This window comes from Pundamilia nyererei, unplaced genomic scaffold (genome assembly GCF_000239375.1).
Source record: "Pundamilia nyererei isolate P.nyererei 1_Seehausen unplaced genomic scaffold, PunNye1.0 scaffold00153, whole genome shotgun sequence".
Lineage (NCBI taxonomy): Eukaryota > Metazoa > Chordata > Actinopteri > Cichliformes > Cichlidae > Pundamilia > Pundamilia nyererei.
In genome coordinates this window covers 1,363,444-1,384,085 of record NW_005187554.1, presented here as the reverse complement: position 1 = coordinate 1,384,085, position 20,642 = coordinate 1,363,444, and the positions used below count along the sequence as shown (strand labels likewise).

The 20,642-nt window shown below is 40.9% G+C and overlaps 1 protein-coding gene across 1 annotated transcript in view; it reads right to left on the bottom strand.

Moving 5' to 3' along the window:
• Positions 1-892: 892 nt before the first annotated feature.
• Positions 893-20,642, bottom strand: part of gmds (GDP-mannose 4,6-dehydratase) — a 192,256-nt gene continuing 172,506 nt past the window's right edge. Inside the window, exons 10-11 of the mRNA XM_005745075.2 lie at positions 2,756-2,824; positions 893-1,408 (exon numbers count right to left, since the gene is read on the bottom strand). Of these exons, the coding sequence (XP_005745132.1) occupies positions 1,346-1,408; positions 2,756-2,824 (132 nt within the window). The 3' untranslated portion in view covers positions 893-1,345. The remainder of the gene's footprint in view (positions 1,409-2,755; positions 2,825-20,642) is intronic.

Below are 20,642 nucleotides of genomic sequence, written 5' to 3'. Positions count from 1 at the left end.
GCACTTTCATTTGAGATAAAGTAGATTTTGGCTGCACGCACATACTTTATATTTTGAAGATATAAATGCAGAGTTACTGTTCGACTGTTTTTAACAGAGCTAAATTTCCACAAATACTGTAAACACACTAGATTGCTTCTGCATTCATATTTATTAATAGTGTGATACAGGAGGGCTGGAATGTAAGATAGTAAGGCCCATCATTAAACACAACAAATAATATAATGTAATCTATAGGGAGCGTCAGGTCTCCTGTACAGTCAATAAGAGCAGAGGATTGATGACTAGGCTGTTAGACACATGACAGAACTGCATCACTTCCAGTCGCAGCATTTTAATCAAATATACTCTTTTTCTTAAACAAGTATGAATGACGTGCCCTCGTGAAAACGACCCTTTTGGATTCAATACCTCGAATTAAACAATAAAGACGAGCAAAGAGAAAGCAGCGTGGCTGTTAAGGAAGAAGAAGTCATCTAACTTCTGCAAAGTGGGAACAGTTACGAGTGTCCAACACACCCAGCAACCGTTACCGTCAGGGTCACAACAAGTCAGGGCCAACAGTTTAAATGCGGGCATTCATTTTAGGCCACAAGGCCGCTCACGACCCAGATGTAGATGTTTCCAGGTAGATGTTTGAGAGCAGGAGAAAAACGCATTTCCCTCAGAATAAAGGAGCGCAGTGTTCTGGTACATTCTAAAGAAAAACTTGGAATTAGGAGCAAACACCGAGGAAAGAAACGACAGGAGAAGAGCCAGACCTCTGCACAAACTGGGGATCCCATGCGCGTGCACATGCACACTCCGCGCACGCAACCTGCGGTTCAAACCTGGATCTGCAGCTTTTATTTCCCACATTTCCTTAGATTTAAAAAAAGAAAAACAAATTAGGCCTTCTATACAATTTATTGTGTTTCATGAGAAAACAAACAGACACGATGTTAAAAGACTTTTTTTATTGTACCAAATGGATCCCCTCCTCATATTAATAAAAGATAAAAATATCCAGTCATTTCTATTCATTCATTTAACTTTTTCCACGTCACACTTCAGGAGAAAAGATTTCAGCGTTGACAGTCCCAAAACAATGGGGAAAAATACAATAAAACCCCTCAGTAATAACAATAAAACATAATCAGTGTTAAAATGTAAAAGGCATTTAATCAATCTAAATATGAGAAACAGACAACAGATACAACAACAACCATTATTCATTCGAACACCCGCAACAAGACAATCAATTGATTTGGAAGAGTCATACAGGTAAAAAGGAAAGGTGGGTCTTCCACTATGGGTCTCAGTGGAAGAACCCAGGAGTGCTAAAACATGCCCGACTGACTTGGCCTCAGGCATTTGGATTTTTCTTCATGAGATCGATGTCTGCATCGACCATCTCCTTCACCAGATCCTGCAAGGGGACAGGATCAGATTTATATATTTGGAAAGGTTGATATCTCTAAAAGGTAAAGACACAAACCTAAAATACATGAAGTAAGGCTCGTTTACACCCGCGGTTCAAACTCGGCCTACGTGAAGACCTCCCTTCCACACACAGTTATACTGCAGCTGGATAAACATAATAAATACATCGAGTTTATCAGCATTAGGACCTGACAATGATCCATAACGTGCTTGTGTCGTTGGGTCATATTGTACTGACAAGAGCTCAGAGCTTTGGAGTGTCTGCAGCGACAGATAGGAGATAAGATTGTTTTTGTTTATCAGAAGATTCAGAATTTATATTTTTATAGTTCAGCCAAACTTCCCGAGCAGGTAAAGTTGAGAAAATATGAAACCTTGAACCGTAGTTTTCTTTTTTTTTTTCTTTCTCCAAAATAAATAAGGTTTAACCAACACTGGCTGCATTATTAATATATTATTTAGCCTTAGAAACCATTTAATCAAAGCGTCTAAGCACTTCAAAAAATTACATTTTCTAAAATATGTATAATATTTATTTGAAGTACATTTCATTATATTTCAATATATATTGAAATATAATTATGCTTTATATACTTATTTATATACATATGTATATTTAATGGTTTATACCTTGTGTTGTGGGGGGGGGGGGTAGTTGTGTGTGTGTGTTTCTTGTTTCTTGTCTTGTTTTTATGGACATGAAGTCTGCCAATAAAGATTGAATTGAATTGAATATATATATTTTAGAAGTGCTTTTCTCAGTATATAATTACAAAAAATATAATGAGAAATATTTGCTTAATTTATAGTAGTCTTTGCTTAATAATATTTTATTAAAAGGCTGATTTCTAAACAACATACAAAATGTTATAAAGCAAGTATTTATTTTTATAGCACTATTCACAGAGAGGAATAAACAAAGAGCTTTGGTACCAAAGAGCTTTATAATAATCTGATGCGGCATAAAATGTAAAGTAGATAAAATATACAACTGTAATAAAATTCTAATCTAAAAGCTAAAAGACTCAAAACTCACGTGCTGGTTGGTTTTCTGTTGCTTCGTGTGGATTTGATGCAGTGAACCTTTGTGTATTTTCTTTTAACAGTTCGCTGAAAGAAGGCTGCGTTTCTAGAAATCGTTACAGGCTTTCAAAACCATTCTTTCATTTGTCATTGAAATGTTTTGATTTGGTGTTTTTTTTTCCAGTCACCTTTGATTTCATCACGTCATGCCATTGTCTACACGCGTGGAAAACTACTCCCATTACATTTATTATATGTGTGCTAATGCTATCCAGCAGGACCAACCGGCTGTGCTCTCAAACCAACCTACCTCAAAAGTCACCTTTGGCTTCCAACCCAACTTCTGAGAGGCTTTGGTGCTGTCACCTTGTAGGTAGTCCTAGTAAAAAGACAGAGAGGAGCCAGAGAAAAGGAGAAAGAAGGGAAAGGAGAGAGGGGGAGAAAGAAAAACAAAGGATCTGTCATGACTGATCTGACGCCTGTGAGGAGGAGACCCCTCAGCCCAGCTGATGTGTCACTCCGATATGAAGACGTGCTGGATCAAACTCAATATCCAAACTTGATGTCTTCAACAGGATGCAAGGGATGGAGGGTGATGATAACTTTCTCTCTCCCACATACATGCACACATTATCTCCTCTCTTGGGGGAAAAAAGGAGGTCACAGAGTCTCCCTGGCCATCAATCCCCCCCTCTCGGCTCCCCACCTCCGATCTGTCCAGACAGCCCCCGTTGGTGCCAGAGCATGATGAATTGTGGGACTCTAGTGGTGTAACCCCTAGCTCAGGACCCCCCCACTCACCCTCTCCCCCCTCAACCCCTCACTCATTCTCCCCCCCGCTGGGTTTTGCACCGGGTTCAAGATCCAGTGAGACCCTGCTTCAGACCACCAAAGCGAGTCCAAATAAAAAAAAGAAAGAGAGAGAAGCCTCTTCTTTGTGCGTCTTTTTTAAGCTTCAGTCCTTTCTCTGACTTCTATTCCCACTATTCTATTTCTTATATTTACAAAGATTCTCACTCATGGACAACTGTGTCGAACACACAGACGAAGAAAGGCTGATTCTGTGATTTTAATACTTTTATACAGGACGGCTCGTGTTAAACACAGTTATTGCTGCAGTGGTGGTTTCTCAAGAAGTGCTCAAAGTGCTGTGCTGGGTTTCCCCTGTGCTTCTCTCTTTTCTTTTCTCTCTGCACTACACGGGCCTCCTCATGCTCCAAGACCAAAAGTCTGAGGACAACCAAACAAAATAGCCTCTGAAACTCACTGTGGCAGCAGTCTGTACTATCAGTGGTGCAATCTGTCATTGCTTCAATGGGTTACATGCATGCATAGTGTGGCTGCTAAAGGGTGTTATTATTTGTTTTTAACTAACCTGGCAAATATGTTTTCAGGCTAATCGTGTTTCTGCTGATCTCTGCTGTTAGCTGCACATACATATGCACATACATTGATAGGTAATAAACGGCATCCATGTGCACAGAGAGGTATACAGAAAATGATGCATGCGCATACTGGATGGAATTCAGCGGACAAGATCCTGCATGTGTGAACATCACATGTAGTGACGTAACCTGAATGAGAGGAAGAGCTAAGGAGCTGGTCTCTGGAATTTGAAAGAGGATACGTATACAGTAAGTGTTAGTGTAAGGATAATGCAATCCATGAAGAAAAACAAGTTTGACTTAAAAAATACAACACGAGACAAATAACCAAAGGAACGGTAAATACTCGCTAAACTTTCAGCTCAAAAGGGTATTTCATGGTCGATACGCTCTTAGTGTTGCCAGCTTAAACAACCTTAAGTGTCACTGTGTCAACCAGAACTACCATTTTAAGACTTAACTGACTTTGCTGCTGCGTGCAGATGCCGCTCTTCTAGTTTCAGTCTTTCCACAAGATTTTGGAACGTGCAGGGGATTTGCTTTCATTCAGCCACATGAGCATCAGTGAGGTCCAACACTCAGGCTGAACGACGAGGCCTGACTCACAGCCGGTGTACCCGCTTCTCACGCAAACGTTGGAAGCGGGGTGTAGTCGGTCCAAACCGTTTCTTTTACGGGCCTGGCTTTGTCGTTTAAACACAGTAGGCTCTTTTTCAAACTGTTGTTGCAAAGTTGAAATGAATATCGCTTTATAGCACACACTGTTAGCTGGAAGCGGGACGCCAAACCCCACCTATGAACAGCAGCTCAGGGTAAAGTGCACCGAGCAGAGCAGTGTTACCATCTGACACTGAACCTCTTGAAAACGTCTTTTCTGGGTGATCTTATTACAGAGGAACGCACACGGCAGCGCTGGCATACTTGAGCCTTTTAGAGAGCGGGGACCCACATCTCAGAGAGGCTCCACAGCGCTTAATCACACTCTTCTGATTACACACAAAGGCAAGAACACTGAACACACACGGAGGGAACAAGCACAGGCCGATTCAGGTTTCTGACAGCGTTCAGTTTGATATTATTCGGCCCGAGTTGAAAACTTGGTTCAATTCTGGGTGAGCGGTCTTTTTATTTTTAACTCTGCATGGTCTATATACAGCCGAGCAGATGAAAGCTTCAGCCCATTTTCTCCTCCGTCTGTAACAGCAGGACAAACAGCTCTTTCTCATGTGAGCAGCTCTGTACATTACTCACAAACGATTTTGGCACTCAAAGCCATAACTGGAAACATTTTCAGACTAATTACCTGCAGCAATGAGACATAATTTATCATGAGGCTGAATGTAATTATTATAGGGCGACTTACTCCACAATTATATTAAATAATCCACTTGCTTCATAATTATATTGATTAGGGTTTGTAATGGAGAACATTTCATAGCTGGCATAAAAGAAACATCAACTGGTCTAGTCACGAACTGGTTTAGAGAAAAGCGGTAAGCTGACATTAACAAGTAGCAACTGCACCTCCTTTATAATTTCTATACATCAGGGAGTCACATGGTTTCTACCTTTGTTAGTGATGGTTTGCTAAACAGCAGGATAGTTAAGTCTAATCTGATGTGAGTGTTTCGGAGACAGATGCTTGAAAAGGGAAAGTAAACAAATGCAGGAAGTTTGACCTGCAGGGAAAAAAATCCCAAAGTTGCCTTTTGTTTAGATTCTGTCTGCATGCATACCTAGCTCAAATGAAGTGAAATAAATATGAAGCTGCAACACCTGCTGCCAATGGCAAGACCCTTACCTGAACTGGACTGAACCTGGAGCGCAGACTGCATCTTTAAAGAGTCACCGTGTCTGCGTTCTGTTAAACGAGACAAGTGACAAATTCATCCACGCACCTGGAGTTTAGAGGCGAGCTCCCAAAGCCTGCGACTGCCTTACAGGTACAGCTTTGACCAGCAAATTTACCCCAAAGTCCAAAACAGACGGCGTTTTCTTAACATAATGTCACATCTGGAGATTTGTACTTTAACCTGAGCTTCTTCTTATCTGGTAAATCACAGCACTCTTACAAACACTGTAGAAACAGTAATGTAGCAACAACACAGGTTATATACGTCTTTGCAAACCAAGTTTTAGAACCACACAATTAACTGTGAGGGAAACTGAGGAGGGTGATGGAAATGCAGAGCAGCGAGACTCCAAACTTCCAGCTGCAGCATTTTGCATAAGGAGCTTAATACAAGCTCCTTTACTGCCATTCGGTGTGACTGATAGATGGCCTGACAGTGCTGTTAATGGTCAGGAGAGGCAATTTTATAAGTGAACCTTGACCACACATGGCACACTTTTTACTTCTTTGACTTTGTTTTCCTTTCAAAGGGTAACACGCATGACGGACATCTCTCTCATACCCTATTTACAGTCCACGGTGGTGGTGCTTAATATGTATTACGCATCAAGAGATCACATCGTTTTGTGGTTTTATATGACTGGAAGCAAAGTAACCGTAAGGTTGTGAGTTTAAATAATTTATCTAAATATTAAAGAAGAAATTCTTGCAGAATATGTGCCAAAACAGACAACATAAATCCTTACTTACTGCTAATGGAAAGGACCTATTAAAACATGTTCCAAGTTTGTGTGATGTCAAAAATGGTTGGATTCAAGTTGATGTGTTAACCAGCTACACATCTAAAAAGATGAATGTATCTTTAGAGCAAGTATTCGTACTCCGCCTGTATATTTTCTGTTGAATAGTAACTTTACTAAGACAGTGAAAGCTCTAAAGCACTGAGCAGATTGGGATTTAAATGAGGGGTGTGCGCTATCCACGATAATACTGGTGAAATTATTCTTTTTTTGGAGATATTAAAGTGTTATATTGTGATATCACTGCTACAGCAGTGACAGCCACAATGACCACAGCCTCCAATGAGGATTTAATAAAGTAAAACTACTCTAACAACCTCGGAGAACGATTCTTGCTAAAGGTGGACGCACTTTTTTGACCACTTGAGGCAAAAAACACATCATCGAGTACAACCAGGCTACAAGGAAGGAGAGACTATTCAGTTTAGAGACTGCTCAGTATTTTGTTTTTTACATAAATAGCATTTTGTGAATTTTCTTGAGAGAGAATTTTTTCAGAGCCATTCCTTGTATTTAAATCAGCATTTTGTCACCACTACTGTTAGGCCTGAAATCTCCATCTGAGTTTGGCAGGAAAACATCTGCTGAAATCAGACTCTTGTCTGCTAAGTCTGCCTTCTTAGCACGTAACCACACGGTTCAGCATCCAGGAAGTTAATCCAGCGTCTGGTCTTTGTCAACCAGGATTTCTACAGGTGACAGACAACCTCACCATCAGAGCTCATACTGCAGAGTACCACTCAGTGAAATAAAAGCTGAGTCCAAACTGCTAACAAGAGCGTTCTGTGGCCAAGTGAATTCACCCAAACAGAGCATGTAGCGAATAATTCAACATGAACTACTAACAGATGGGGGCACAATACAATCTTCATATGGATCCGATTTGGAACCAAACCCAACAGCTTGGTACGTCCTGTTTAACTCAGCGTTCTGTCCGTGTCTGCAAATATGTAGCAGTCATAATAACACAATTAAGCAGCACAAATCTAAAAAAATAAATAAATAAATAATTTTTTTTTTTTAGCTGTGACAAAATGTGGCTCTCACAAGTTGAATGACAATATGATCTACACCTGCTCATCAACCGAGACTAAGTTAAAGCCTATGAAGGGGCACTGAGGTCTCTGAGTGGCATCAAAGAGTTCATTTTGTCAGACGAGTAAAAAGAGGGTCACATCTATTATTTACAATGCGTTGCACAAATAAGGCAACATCATTTCGGTCAATTCTGATCATCAGCTCATGGCTGTAAAGTCATTTCTATAAGTTTCTGAATTAAAAACCTTAACTAAGTATTAAAAAACGCATCTTTGATTCTGAGACGATTTTCTGTCCTGATTATGCGATGAACACCGCCACAAGTAATTGGTATGTGGAAAACACCAGCCAGAAACTTTCCTCAGGAACAAATGGAGTGATTGTAGTGGCCGAACCGATCCCAGATTGATCCAAACTTTGAAAGAGAAAAAGCACAGACTCAAATTGCAGATTGAAATAAAACCACAACATCCCCAGTTTTTATCTAATCTTAGCTCCCAAGCAATAGTTATGAGACTGGGATGTAAAAGGATCTTCATCACATGCCTGGAGTATGCTTTGGTAATGCATATAAGTTGATGATTTTAGCACTAGGTGGTCCTTTCCTCTTCTTTCCTGATCAGCTCAGTTTATTTGATCAGCTGTACTGGTAATGACTGGAAATAAATGGAACTTAACTGGACAATCTAAAAAGCCACAACATCTTCCTACAGTTTACTGTTCATTAAAAAAGTACTTTTGGACTAGACCGAAACATCAGATAAAACAAAAGCAGTATGACTATTGAAAAGACTCAAAATATAACTGTAACCTATACAGTCAAACAATCACTCGTAATACAAAAAGCCTGACATGTCCTCAAGTATGCGGTCTGACCTTCCCTTACTCATTCTGCTCTTTTGCCCTTTTTCTTACACTATCCAGTCTAATAAAGATGAGAAGCCATAAAATTAATCCTTAGAAATGTAAAAGTGAGAGACAAATAGGGTGTGATCATGGTCCATAAAGCACACAGCCAGTAAGAGGCCCTCAGAGCAGGCATTTAACGCAAAGGAATCTGGTATCACTACAAGGCCTTTCAATAAATCACACAGCACACGGGCTGACCCCCACATAAGGGCACATACACACTAACAGGCAGCGATGTGTGAACACACACACACACACACACACACACACACACACACACACACACACACACACACACACACACACACACACACACACTCTAAGTACAATTGTCAGGATAGATTAAAAAATGCTAAATGTCCCTAAGCTGCATTTATTTTTCTTCCGACTGCAAACCTACCCAGATCAAACATTTTCAAGAAACTGATTCTCTTTCCTCTCTCTTGCCCTGAGGATTGCATGCTGGGAGACTATGATGTGGTTTTGGAAGTCCAGTAGTGTCTCTGGTATTTGTACAGTAGTGGACATGAGGCTGCAAATACTTCAAAGGAAATTAGATAAAGGGGCCGAGAACGCTGTGAGAGTCTGGAGCCCATGGTCTCCATGTCCCCAGCAGACCCAGATGTTCCAACCAGACCCAGATGTTCTGATCTTTGACCTCGGTGGGATTTTGATGGAAGAAGTCATCCCTGATCCAGGGCTTTTAAACCCGGAATGAATTACTGCGCGGACAATGACAAGGACATGAAGGCGGGACAATGAGGAAGGAGCAGACTGATACCTAGCCTGCCTGCAGAAACATGAAAGTTAATGCATACACAATGTGCACAGGTGTGGGAGTCGCTATCTGTGTTTGTGTGTCTGTGCAGGTGGGGACATACTTGTAGCAAAAAAAGTGAGTTTCATCGTTTCAGTGCTGCCTGGACCTACAGTCACAAATCTGTCACTGGTCAATTTCTAACGCCAGCATCGCCTCAACTTATCACTTCCTTTAAAGCACAAAAAGACCCTCAGTTTCAAGTAAAGGGAAGGGAGAAGGAGGGAGGGATGAAATCGGAGACTGATGCAGTAATTTGTACAACAGCAGTAGTCTCTGTTTTAATGGCTCAGGTGTGAGAGCGAGCTGTCCACAAATCACATGGCTGAGAGTTTCATCCATGGCCCTTCCACACGCCAGGGCATCTTTGAGCATCTTACTGAGTTCTAAGATGTTATTGATGATTGGCCTGCTCTATTGTCACTGGGTTGTGTGTGTGCATTAACAGGTGAATGTTAAAAAGGTGCTCTTTAAGTGCTTCACATTCACCATTTCTTTTTCTAATTAAATTCACAGTACATCATAATCTTGTAATAACTTGGTAATAACTTAATACTTAATTCTAGTGACACAAAAATTTGACTCTGACATGAAGTATCTGTTCAAGCACAGTAGATTGTGCTTCTCAGCCTGGGGCTGAGGCTCAGGATCGCTAAGGTGGGTTTCAAAGTGATTAGTAAGAGAAGTTAAACATACACAGATCTTACATTAGCAGATATAACTGTGACTGAACTGAAAAGAGAATGTAATAAAGTAACAGAAATTCAGGCCAACAGGTTAGATTATACAGAATATTTTAAGTTATTACTTTATTGCTTTAAATAAACTAAAAATAGTATTACGAGGAATTTACCATTATATGGTAGGAGGTTAAACGTTTTAAAACCACGTAAAATCTAAAAATCCTCATATATTCTACTTTCAGTTATTTAACATTTGAAGAAGAAATATTGTCTGCACGACTGCACCCGCTTATTTTAGCTCTTTTCGACACAATATGTTGTTTACACTGGAACAAAATATGGAAACCAGAGTCATAAAAAAATGTAGGTTACCTCTGTCTGCACTACTCCTTCAAACTGACATACTTTCTATTTAGTGTAATTTATCTGGCATCTTATGAAATCCTGGAATCTTGAGCAGAAGAAACGAAGACCTGTGGGTTTCATTTGTGCCACTCTGTGGCAACACAAATCAATGATTTCATATTTATTGTTTCCTCAAGTCAATAAAGCATCACTGCAGTAAATTTCAATGAACTCCGAGCTGCTGCGTCTTTAGGAATCCAAGACAGTTATTAGCCGCTCCCAGCCAGATGTCAAAGGCCAGGTCCAGCGTGTCTCATTCAATGTATGCGCTTGAGTCTACGGGGGAGAGAGAGCGAGCTGTGTGAGTTACAGCTCAGGTTTCCTTCCCTCACTCCCCATGCAGCTTGGCCTGCACACAATGTGTTAAGTGACCTCTAAGGGGTGGCCCTGTCACCTTGATGAGTATGTACAATACTACACTGCACACACACACACACACACACACACACACACACACACACACACACACACACACACACAGTAATGACATATTTAGTGCAGAAAGCCACACACAAAAACTCTTAAAAGACTAAATCAGTAGGAAAGCAGGAGTGTGTGACTCTTCTCGGGAAAACAGTGAAAGTCATGTTAATATTTAAAAGCTAAATTATCACAAACTCTCACTTCATGTCATCTTCTCGCCTCTCTCTCTCTCTCTCTCTCTCTACTGGCTCTACTGTGTTGATTGCTCTCCATCAGTGCTCATTAAAATTCCTGGGGTAGCCGTGTGATAAATATTTATGCGGCTGAGGACACACTCCACACACACTCCAAACACACTGGAGTGGCTGGATCTGACTGCCGATAGTGTTAAGTGCCTGAAGGCTCTGGTAAAGAGTGGAGACCCACTGCCTGCCGTGTGGTTGTATACATGAGGCGTTTACTGTCAAGATAATGGGAGGAGGGTTAAGATTTATGAGCATTAATGGAGTTTAAGTTCTGTTTCTATGTGTGTGTCCGTGTCCGAGGATAATCTTTTAATGTGTGAAGTTTATGGAAATGAAGAGGAAAACATCGCACATTAGCACATCTGGATATAAACGCATTTGCAGACACACACACACATACAAACAGAATGTAACCACAGTGTAGCTGGACTCCTCACTACTGTTCCACAGAGCTGCTGACGACCCCCCTCTTCCTCCTGTATTCTATTATTCCTGTGGACGGGAAACAGATCATAATTCCAGGAGTCAGCAGAAAGCAGCAGAGGGAGAGAGTGAGAGGTAGAGGGAGGGAAAAGACTACGGGAGGCGGGGGTGAGGGGGTGGCTCAGGTGACTGCTCACTTCCACAGAGGTCAAACTGAAACTGTGCAGTTAAGTAATTCCCAGTGAAAAGTAAGTAAGTGTTTAGTCTGTTTGGGCATTTGTATAATAAAGTTTGGGCGAAGCAGCGGCTTCCAGTGAAATCAGCTGGTGTGTGAGCGTGAGCGTGTGTGTGGTGAGTGTTTAACATTTCTATAAGCGTGTGGCTGTTTCATATTTCAGAAGACATCAAAGGCAAACTTAATTTCCCTTCTTTAAACAACATTCTTTACAATCATACTTAAAAAAGGAGGGAGAGAGCGAGATTGAGTGAGAGAGGGTGAGAGACTGAGGGGAGAGGAAAATCTCATCCTCTCTTATCTTAATTGTTGTGTAATCTCAGTTAAGCATCGAGGGGTTTGTCTAGGCTTTGACACCCAGCCTCAGTGTTTTGGTACAGATGATGACTGTTAAGTAGCTTCTATATTCTCCATGCTGAAGGAAAGTCTGGGTCCAATTTATATGATTAATATGGCAACAATTGAAATGGATTAAAGTAACAGCTACACTGCTAACATTAGATACAGCTTTGATGTGTATAGAGGACATTGGTAACAGGCAGATTAACATTAAGACCTCAAGCCTATACATTAAAATTGAAGACTATATATAAAAGATGGACATAAGCACTGTGTTGTTACTACAGCTGGCTACCTTTCATACTGTACTTTAAAACACACTGGTATCAGTACAGGCACCTGTATTTGGTACCAGAAGTGAATAACAACTGTTTTTCTGGACTTTGCTCAAAAAGAAATAATAAATTAACATTTTTTTCTTGAGTCTGTACTTCTCCACTGAAACATTTTACTTCTTTGAAACACTTTACACACAACACAAAACCAAATCTCTCTGTTTTGACCAGATTTTTTCTCTGATTAGATGTGGTTTGCATTTTGCACACCAACAATTATGTGTAACTTTTGGCACACACTAACAGTGTGTGCCAAAACGGTGGGAACAGCTAACCCCAGATATGAACTGATATCAAAAGTGACACCCAGTGATTTGGTGTAAAACTGTATCAATGCTGAATTTGGTACCCACCCCTACATGTCCCCCACTGGTTTTTGAAGGTTCAGCGTGATTATTACTGATGTTCTGAAGGCTGAAATGAAAATATTTGGAGTTTTAAATAATGAAATTAAATAACAAGCTCTCTCCATAAACTGTATGGCACTAATGAGACATGCCGTATCTGCTACAGTAAGAAAACGGCTAAAGGCCCTTTCACTTAGGAAGCAGAATGGACTGAGCCAACTGCTACGTGTTGCAAATGACTAAATGCTTTTTTCTTCCTGCGCACTTGTAACACAATGAGCTGATTTCAGATGGTGTGCAGGAGGAGGAAACTGGTGGAGCAGCCTGCAGCAGAGACATGGACATTGCTTTTTATACTTTTTTATTGCACAACAGGACAAGAAACAATTATGGGTCTTTAGAAGCCCCTACACAGACAGAATACTAATACAAAGCTAGCCAAGAACGCAGGCTGATGATAAAGCTGAGTAAATGCAGACCACATCCCAGCAGCCAGAGCCTGAGTTTCAGCAGGTAACAACCTGATGAACAATCAGGCTTGCAGCATTTTAGCCTCGAGTTCTACTACATGTACATGTTTCTACAGCAGAATCACTGTGGCAATCGAATTCAAATCTCTGTGGGCTGGTTGTCATCTTTGCTTTTTGTAGTCGGCTTTGTTTTCATACATAACACTAAAAGAAAGCTCTTGTGTGTGTGCTCATTAGGGGTTTCAGTTCATGTGGGGAACTGTAGCCAGCGTTTTATATTGTTAACTGGTAAGTATGTGGCAATGCACGGTTATTTAATGGAGAGATAATGTAACAAATTAGATTCTTTGGCATGTAACTAAGTAACTTACTGTATAACTTTTAAGAAGTGTAATGTGTAACTCTACTTTTTTGAGTAACAACCCCAATTATTATATTCTAAAACATAAAACTACATGCAATATAAAATTAGTATTGGAACAATACATAGAAAAAGATTTGTGTTTGGCTTACTGGATTTTGTCTACATTGGTGGACTGTGCAGGCATTGTCTTCTAGCTGCACAATCAGCATTCTTATCTATGATTATAACATCACAGCCTCAACTGATTAAATGTGGGAGTCATGGGCACGGTGGTTTACTTGTTTTCTTGCACAACTTCACATAAGTGTTGCTGTTGTCTTTTTTTCCCCCAAAACACACACCAAATTATAACCTTGGTCTTATTTTGGAAGGCTTTTGCAATTGCTTAACACTGTGCATAGCAAAATAATTGCTGAGAGCATGGCATTTCTACTAATTTCTACAAAACAAACCACAAGTCAGACATTCAGGCAGATTTTCAACCAACCAAAAGTTTAGGCAGATTATGTAACCCAACATATTTTGAGGTAAAGCTGAAAGTCAGAACACCTGAAACGATGGCGTAATCCCTCAAGTCAGCCAGTTTTTGAGTGATCGTTTCACTGTTCAACGCTGGGAACAACTGATGTTGGCAAACATGTGGGTTTGAAACCTGTCTGACAGTCTAACTTGTATTTCTTGCCCTGTTTGACTTTGTTCTAGATCTTAGCTTTTAGCGTGAGTACAATTTTGTTATTACTGATGTCCAGATCTGTTATTATATGCCCAGTGGTAACAAAATTAAATTATGGTTTGACGAGCCAAAACCAAAAACGTCTAACTTCTCTCCTGCCTTGGCCTCTATCACACAAACAATCTACTTTTAGTTCGGCCTCACAGTATACAAACACACACATCAAGCGTGTATAGGTTACATGTCTGCTCTCATTTTGGGAGCTGTTTTTGTACGGGTGACATAGATGTCAGCTATGTTGGATGAAGATCAACAGGTGAGTTTTGGCTGAAGGATGTGGTATACACACACACACTTTAGCATACACGTGCACACAGAGTGAGATGATCCCTTGATGTGATCTAATTCAGGCCCTGGCTGAACTTTCAGTGGCGTTGGGGTTAAGCGAGGCAGTCGCACATAAAAACTTCTGTCTGCAGTTTTCAACTCCCAGCACACTATTTATTAGTCTCTTGCTCTTTCCTTCTCCCCTTCTCCGTTTTTCACCTCAGCCGCTCTCTGAACCTGCTAACAGACAACCTTGTCTCTCCTCCGTGACTCTCACTAGCCATTGCTCATTTTCTGGATGTAGTCAGGTTTGCTCTGGTTCAAGAGGAAAACTGGGCTTTTCTTTGTATCATGCATGTGTGCAAGTGGACAATTTCAATCAAAGATTGTAATAAAATATGATCAAAGACATTAACATATTATATACTTTTTATTTTTGATCACAAACTGCCATTTCACTGTTTTAGGTGGTGCTAAGAAAATCCTGAGAAACTAATAAACAAATAGTTTTTCTTTTAGACTCTTCTAGTATTGTTTGTATTATATGAACATTAAACACTGGGAGGAAGGAAAATTTCCACATTGGAATATCGGTTATTGAACAAATTTTTTAAAATGTAGGATAAGCACCACAATAAGGAATCTACAAGGTTTTAAAACTTCAACAAGTGGCCACAACTCACAACTCAGATTCTGCAAAATGCAGCAGGTACATGTTTTACTGGGGTGCAGTAGAGAACACTGGCAAGACAGCTGAAGTATTTAATCCTGCTTCTAGAAAAACGTAACTTCAATTTTAATTTCATAAGTTCAGTATAGATAATATGTTACAGTCATGTGAAAAAAAAGGTCTTACAAAGTATGCAGTTACTAATTCCATAGGATTAAGTGGGCAACTCAAATGTTAAATAAAAATGATCAAATCAAATATATTTTATAAATATATAATATTTATCATATCATATAAATATATGATATAATAAATGCGTTAATCAAAATTACCTGATTAATTGATGAGCAGTAAGTGTGAACACTTTGATTTAAGCAGACGTTTTGGCAGGTTGCTGGTCTAGAGTATCCAAGTATGTCTTAGTGCAATGCCAAGGAAAGGCATCAATCATTTTAGCAAAACAATTGTTGCTGTGAATGTGTAATAATGCCATTTCCAAACAATTTAAAGTCTATTATTCTACAGTGAGAAATGATTCACAAGCAGAAAATGTTAAATACACCTGTCAGTCTTCCCAGGAATAAATGTCCCACCAAAGTCAGTGCGTGGAACGCTCAGATAAAGTGCAAATAAACCAAGCTGTACATCTCAGACCCTACAGGACTCAGTAGGAATGTTAAATGCTAGAGTTCATAACAGTACAATTAGAAAAAAGACTGACCAAGATGAGCAGTTTGGAAGGGTTTCCAAGAGAAAACTCTTCTCTCATGGCAGCACAGCTTAGGCCTACAAAGTTGCATCTGAACAAACCACAAGATTTCCACCTTCCACTCCCTTTGAGATTAATTTTTAAAGATTTTACAGTAGAAAACTAAATAACATTTGACAAAAGTATCTCTCTAGATCACAGGTGTCGAACTCCAGGCCTCGAGGGCCGGTGTCCTGCAGGTTTTAGATGTGTCCTTGATCCAACACAGCTGAATCGCTAAATGACCTCCTCAACATGTTTTAAAGTTCTCCCGAGGCTGGTAATGAACTAATCATTTGATTCAGGTGTGTTGATATCTAAAATCTGCAGGACACCGGCCCTCGAGGCCTGGAGTTCGACACCCCTGCAGATACTCCACATACTGCTCCATTAACACATTTTCCAGTGACATTTTCTCGGTACAAACTTGTTCTAATGACAACAGTTTACTGATATTTTTTAGGCCACTGGTACGCACTTCTGAATTTATTATTATTCAAGAGAAATGAAGTCAAAACAACAGGAGCAGACAGAGGCAGAAAGAGGGCAAGCAGGAGGAAAAGGGCGGCTTGAATGGACATGCTCATCTGCTTTGGGTCAATGGATTTCAATCCCGGCTCACTTCCCTTATGTCTATCCTTCCTCTATAAGACGAAGGATAGGAAAAGGCCAGTGGTGGTGTTGGATGACATGTCGTGGACAGGGGAACAGGCTTCTATAGGCTACATCTCATCCAGAATGGCGTTTCCTCTCTAAGCAGCATTCCTCATCTTATCAGCTCCAATAATCTGCTCTTCTCATCGTGCCCAAACAGGGAGAGCCAAACCTGAAAGAGTGCACAGGAGAGAGAAAGAGAGAGACCAAAAAGGAGCTCCCTTTGCTTGCTCTCTCGTCCTCTAACTCTCTCTTTCTGTGTCTGTTAGCTGGTGATAGAGTGATAAGGTGGGGAAGAAAACAGTGAGCTGTCTGCCACTTAGAGGAAGTGGTCGCTCAGCCCTGAAGACTGAGCATACTCCAAAACTGGACTCAGAAAGAGGGGAGGAAGTGCAAGCTTCCTCAAAGTAACTAAAAACATTTACAGTCTGAAATCTTCACTGTAATCGAAAAACAAGAGAAAGTGATGTTTATCCTTTAAAATTTACTCAAAAACATAAACAACACAGGCTATAAACTGCTACACAGTCATATGCAAAGTGTTATGGCCAATGTGTGAGCCACTGGGACACAAACTTCAATACAAGAGCAGCAAACCTGGATCACAGTAATGAGAAGTATTTCAAAGTAACCACCTCTTGTTATCAGTTTTAATTTAATTGTCATATAAAAGTGTAGCTGTACACACTTTGAGTGATTTCTAATTGAATTTGTGGTCTCTACCCGCAGTACCTCCAGCAGGTGGTCTCGGCTCACACTTTGAGAATCACAGGTGTAATGCAATCCAGAAACGGAGACTTACTCTCAAGGTAAAAATTGCACCTTTTACTACAAGTTGTTTTTAGCAATAAGGAAAAACCTTTACTTTGAAAACACTGGCTGCTTCTCTGTTGCATCACAGCTTTTTAATGTTCCGCTCAGTTGGTGTCTTCCTTTAAACTATGGATAACCTCTCCAATCTGCTAGCAACCAAACAATCACGGTGAGGTTTTTGGTCCAGCACCCTCTTTGCAACTGATTTCACCTAGTGAGAACCAGCAGCATCCCACAATCTCTCGCCAATGGGCTGGGGAAAACACACCAGTGACCAGACCGGGGGCTTGCTAACCGGTCACTAGGCCTGTGTGACCGAGGCCTAAGCAAGTATGAAATGTGAAGCAGACAGAACTACTTGTTTGAAGCTACAACAGTAAAGCCTAAACTGCAACAATACATTTTGCTGTGTTGATACTGTGCAGCTACTTTAACTTCAGTCAGTTCTCTGAGGGTTCAAGCTGTGAGGAAGGATTGAGAATAAAATATCAGATGAGCCAGTCTGAGAGTGACTGAATGAAAAAGAGAAAGACATGAGAGGGAGTGAAAGAACGAGAGAAGGAGGAAATAACGAGAAAAGGTAACAGTAAAACAATAGAACAGCCTTAAGGTTAAAGGAATGTAGTGGTGCTGGAGTTCAGGAGATTCAAAAGAAGTGTGTGTATGAGAAAGAGAGACTTGTGAGTGTGTGAATACTGGGTCGCCTGAAGAGAGCGGCCCCAGAATTAATTACCCAATCAAGATAACCAGCCAGGGAAAGACATTAGGGAGGTCACACTACAATTAACCTCTTAGTCTAAACCTCTCTCTCTCACTCACACACACACATGCACACACACAATAAAGAAGTCATAGGTTCATTGAAAACACAGTGAATAAAAGTTTAATATCACTTTTCAGGGGTGACTTTCGCTGACTGCAGGGCCCAATATGCTCTTATTTTGAAGCATTTCCTGCACTCTGTTATTTTTGGGAGATATAGCGACTCTACCTGTCCTGTTCAAGAATCCCTGGCAAAGCCATGTTGTTTACAGTGGGATATTGAGTGAGTCGGGGGCTTGAGTGGAGTGGAGTCGGATGTGGTTCACACATTCCACCAGAGACTCAGATTACACTGCAGGAAACACCGGCCCTGCAAGACACACACTGCCTGACTCTGTGATTTATAAACATACTCCTCTATGGGACATACACACTCTCAGAGACACACATTAAAAATCTCAGCGGCTTCGCTCTGAGCCAAGGCTGCATCTACATCTCTCATTCACTTTCTTCCTTTCCTTCCTTCCTGCTTCTCCTGTAATTCTCAGACTCGTAGCTGGGCTCCAGTTTTCTCCTCCTGTCGCGGCTAATAGTAAAGACAACTCATAGGTGTTAGCGCCGGTTTGACATCATTGCATATTCATGAGCTGGTGGGCGAACATTCAGTCTGGCATTCATTAGTAAACACAACTTCAATCACCATAAAGTGGCCCTTTGTGAAAGGTTTATGAAAGACACACACATGAAATAGGTCTCTGGGGAGACTGTCCTCCTCAGAAAACCAGAGGACAAACAGAGACACCGAAGACGGGCCGCCAGTCAATCACAGACTGAAATGTAATATGTTCAGTATTGATATTATATTATGAATAGTGCCCAAAATTGGCGCAATGACATAAGTGTCAAAGATTCAAATATTCCAGGTGAAGCAGATGCTTTATTCAAAATGTCACTTTTAGGAACAACCAACAAACTATAACACCATTTTGTCAGATGCTGCTTATGGACATGAGCCTCTCGCACAAGGTGTCCTTTGGTGTCAGACTTTGATGACTTTGAAGTACCGCCATGAAAAATTACTCACACCAGCAGCTTTGGCAAAGAATCACTGACTGACTCCCAAAGGAAGGTAATGGTTTGGATCTACAATACAGTCAGAAGACTGAGTTTTATTTTTGCATGCTCTCATTATGTCCACATCACCAGCCTAATGCTCAAAACTGAATTTATAAAACCACTTAGGAAAATGTAACACAGGTCCGATCTGATCTTTCCCTCCTCTCCTGAAAAAGCTCAGTGCATCTTACAATCCGGTATCCACGTTGCCTGAAGCTGCTCAGCGGACAACCCTGGGTAATCAAGCCCAGCTGTGACAAGGGGGCAAAGACAAGGGCTGACAAAACTCACTCTTCTCTCTGTAACTCTTTCAACAATACCCTCTTCCCCGCTCACCCCAGCCTTTTCTCCTCATCTGCCATGTTTCTCTTGTCAGGCCTTTGGATGAGTAATGCTGGCTAATAGCTCAGGAATCCCAGCCCGCGATCCTCCTTGGTGCTTCCTTGCTATCTCTGGGACACACTGCAGCCAACAAATTGCTGTAAGGTGCTGAGGATACACTTCTTCATCAAGCCACACGCATTATGACAGACCAAATACGGATGATAAGGAACGTTAGACTAACAGAATGCGTAGGTGTCTATAGCCTGAGGCAGAACTGGGGAGACGAGAATAAGTCTTCCAATCTTAATAACAACCTAGTTCTCTGTGTGCAACAACTTTATCAATGCTTCTTTATACTTGTACACCTTCACATCCAATGAGACTCCATACTGTTGCCATGTCTCTCTCTTTCTCTCTGGGAGCAGTACCGGGTCAGTCTGTGGGTTGGACTGCTGAGGGGCCCAGGGTGGTTCCGCTCTGACGGTAGGAGGAAACTCCTTCAGGAAATACCAAACTGCCAGACATACACACTCACACACACAATCCACAGTCTCCCTTTCTTTTTCAAGTACTAGCAAACTAAAGCTCTGCACAAACTGCCCCAGTCCATTACTGCCTTTTTTCACTTTCAGCTCCTTCACACTGAGACAAGCAGACGATCTGAAAATACAGTTCTGTTTAGTGCAGTCAAATATCCACAGGAACGTCGGGTTGCATGTTAACCTGCAGTGTTACACAACCCAGAAGCTGGGAGACAGCCAGGGGTTTTATGGCATCAATTACAGGTAACTTTAACGAGTCGGCTCAATTAAACAATAAATCACAGCAGAGCCAAGTTTCTGCCCCTGAGAGCCCTACCTCTCCGCACACACCATTAAAAGTTGACTGAGGTGTTTCCTTCCAAAAGAATGAGGAATTAGATTCACTAACCTGCAAGAAAACAGGCACCTTTACCTCACAAAAATGAGTATGAGCAAAAAAGAGAGACAGGAGTCATCTTATTTAAAGACTTGATTCATCCCAAATATTATATATATATA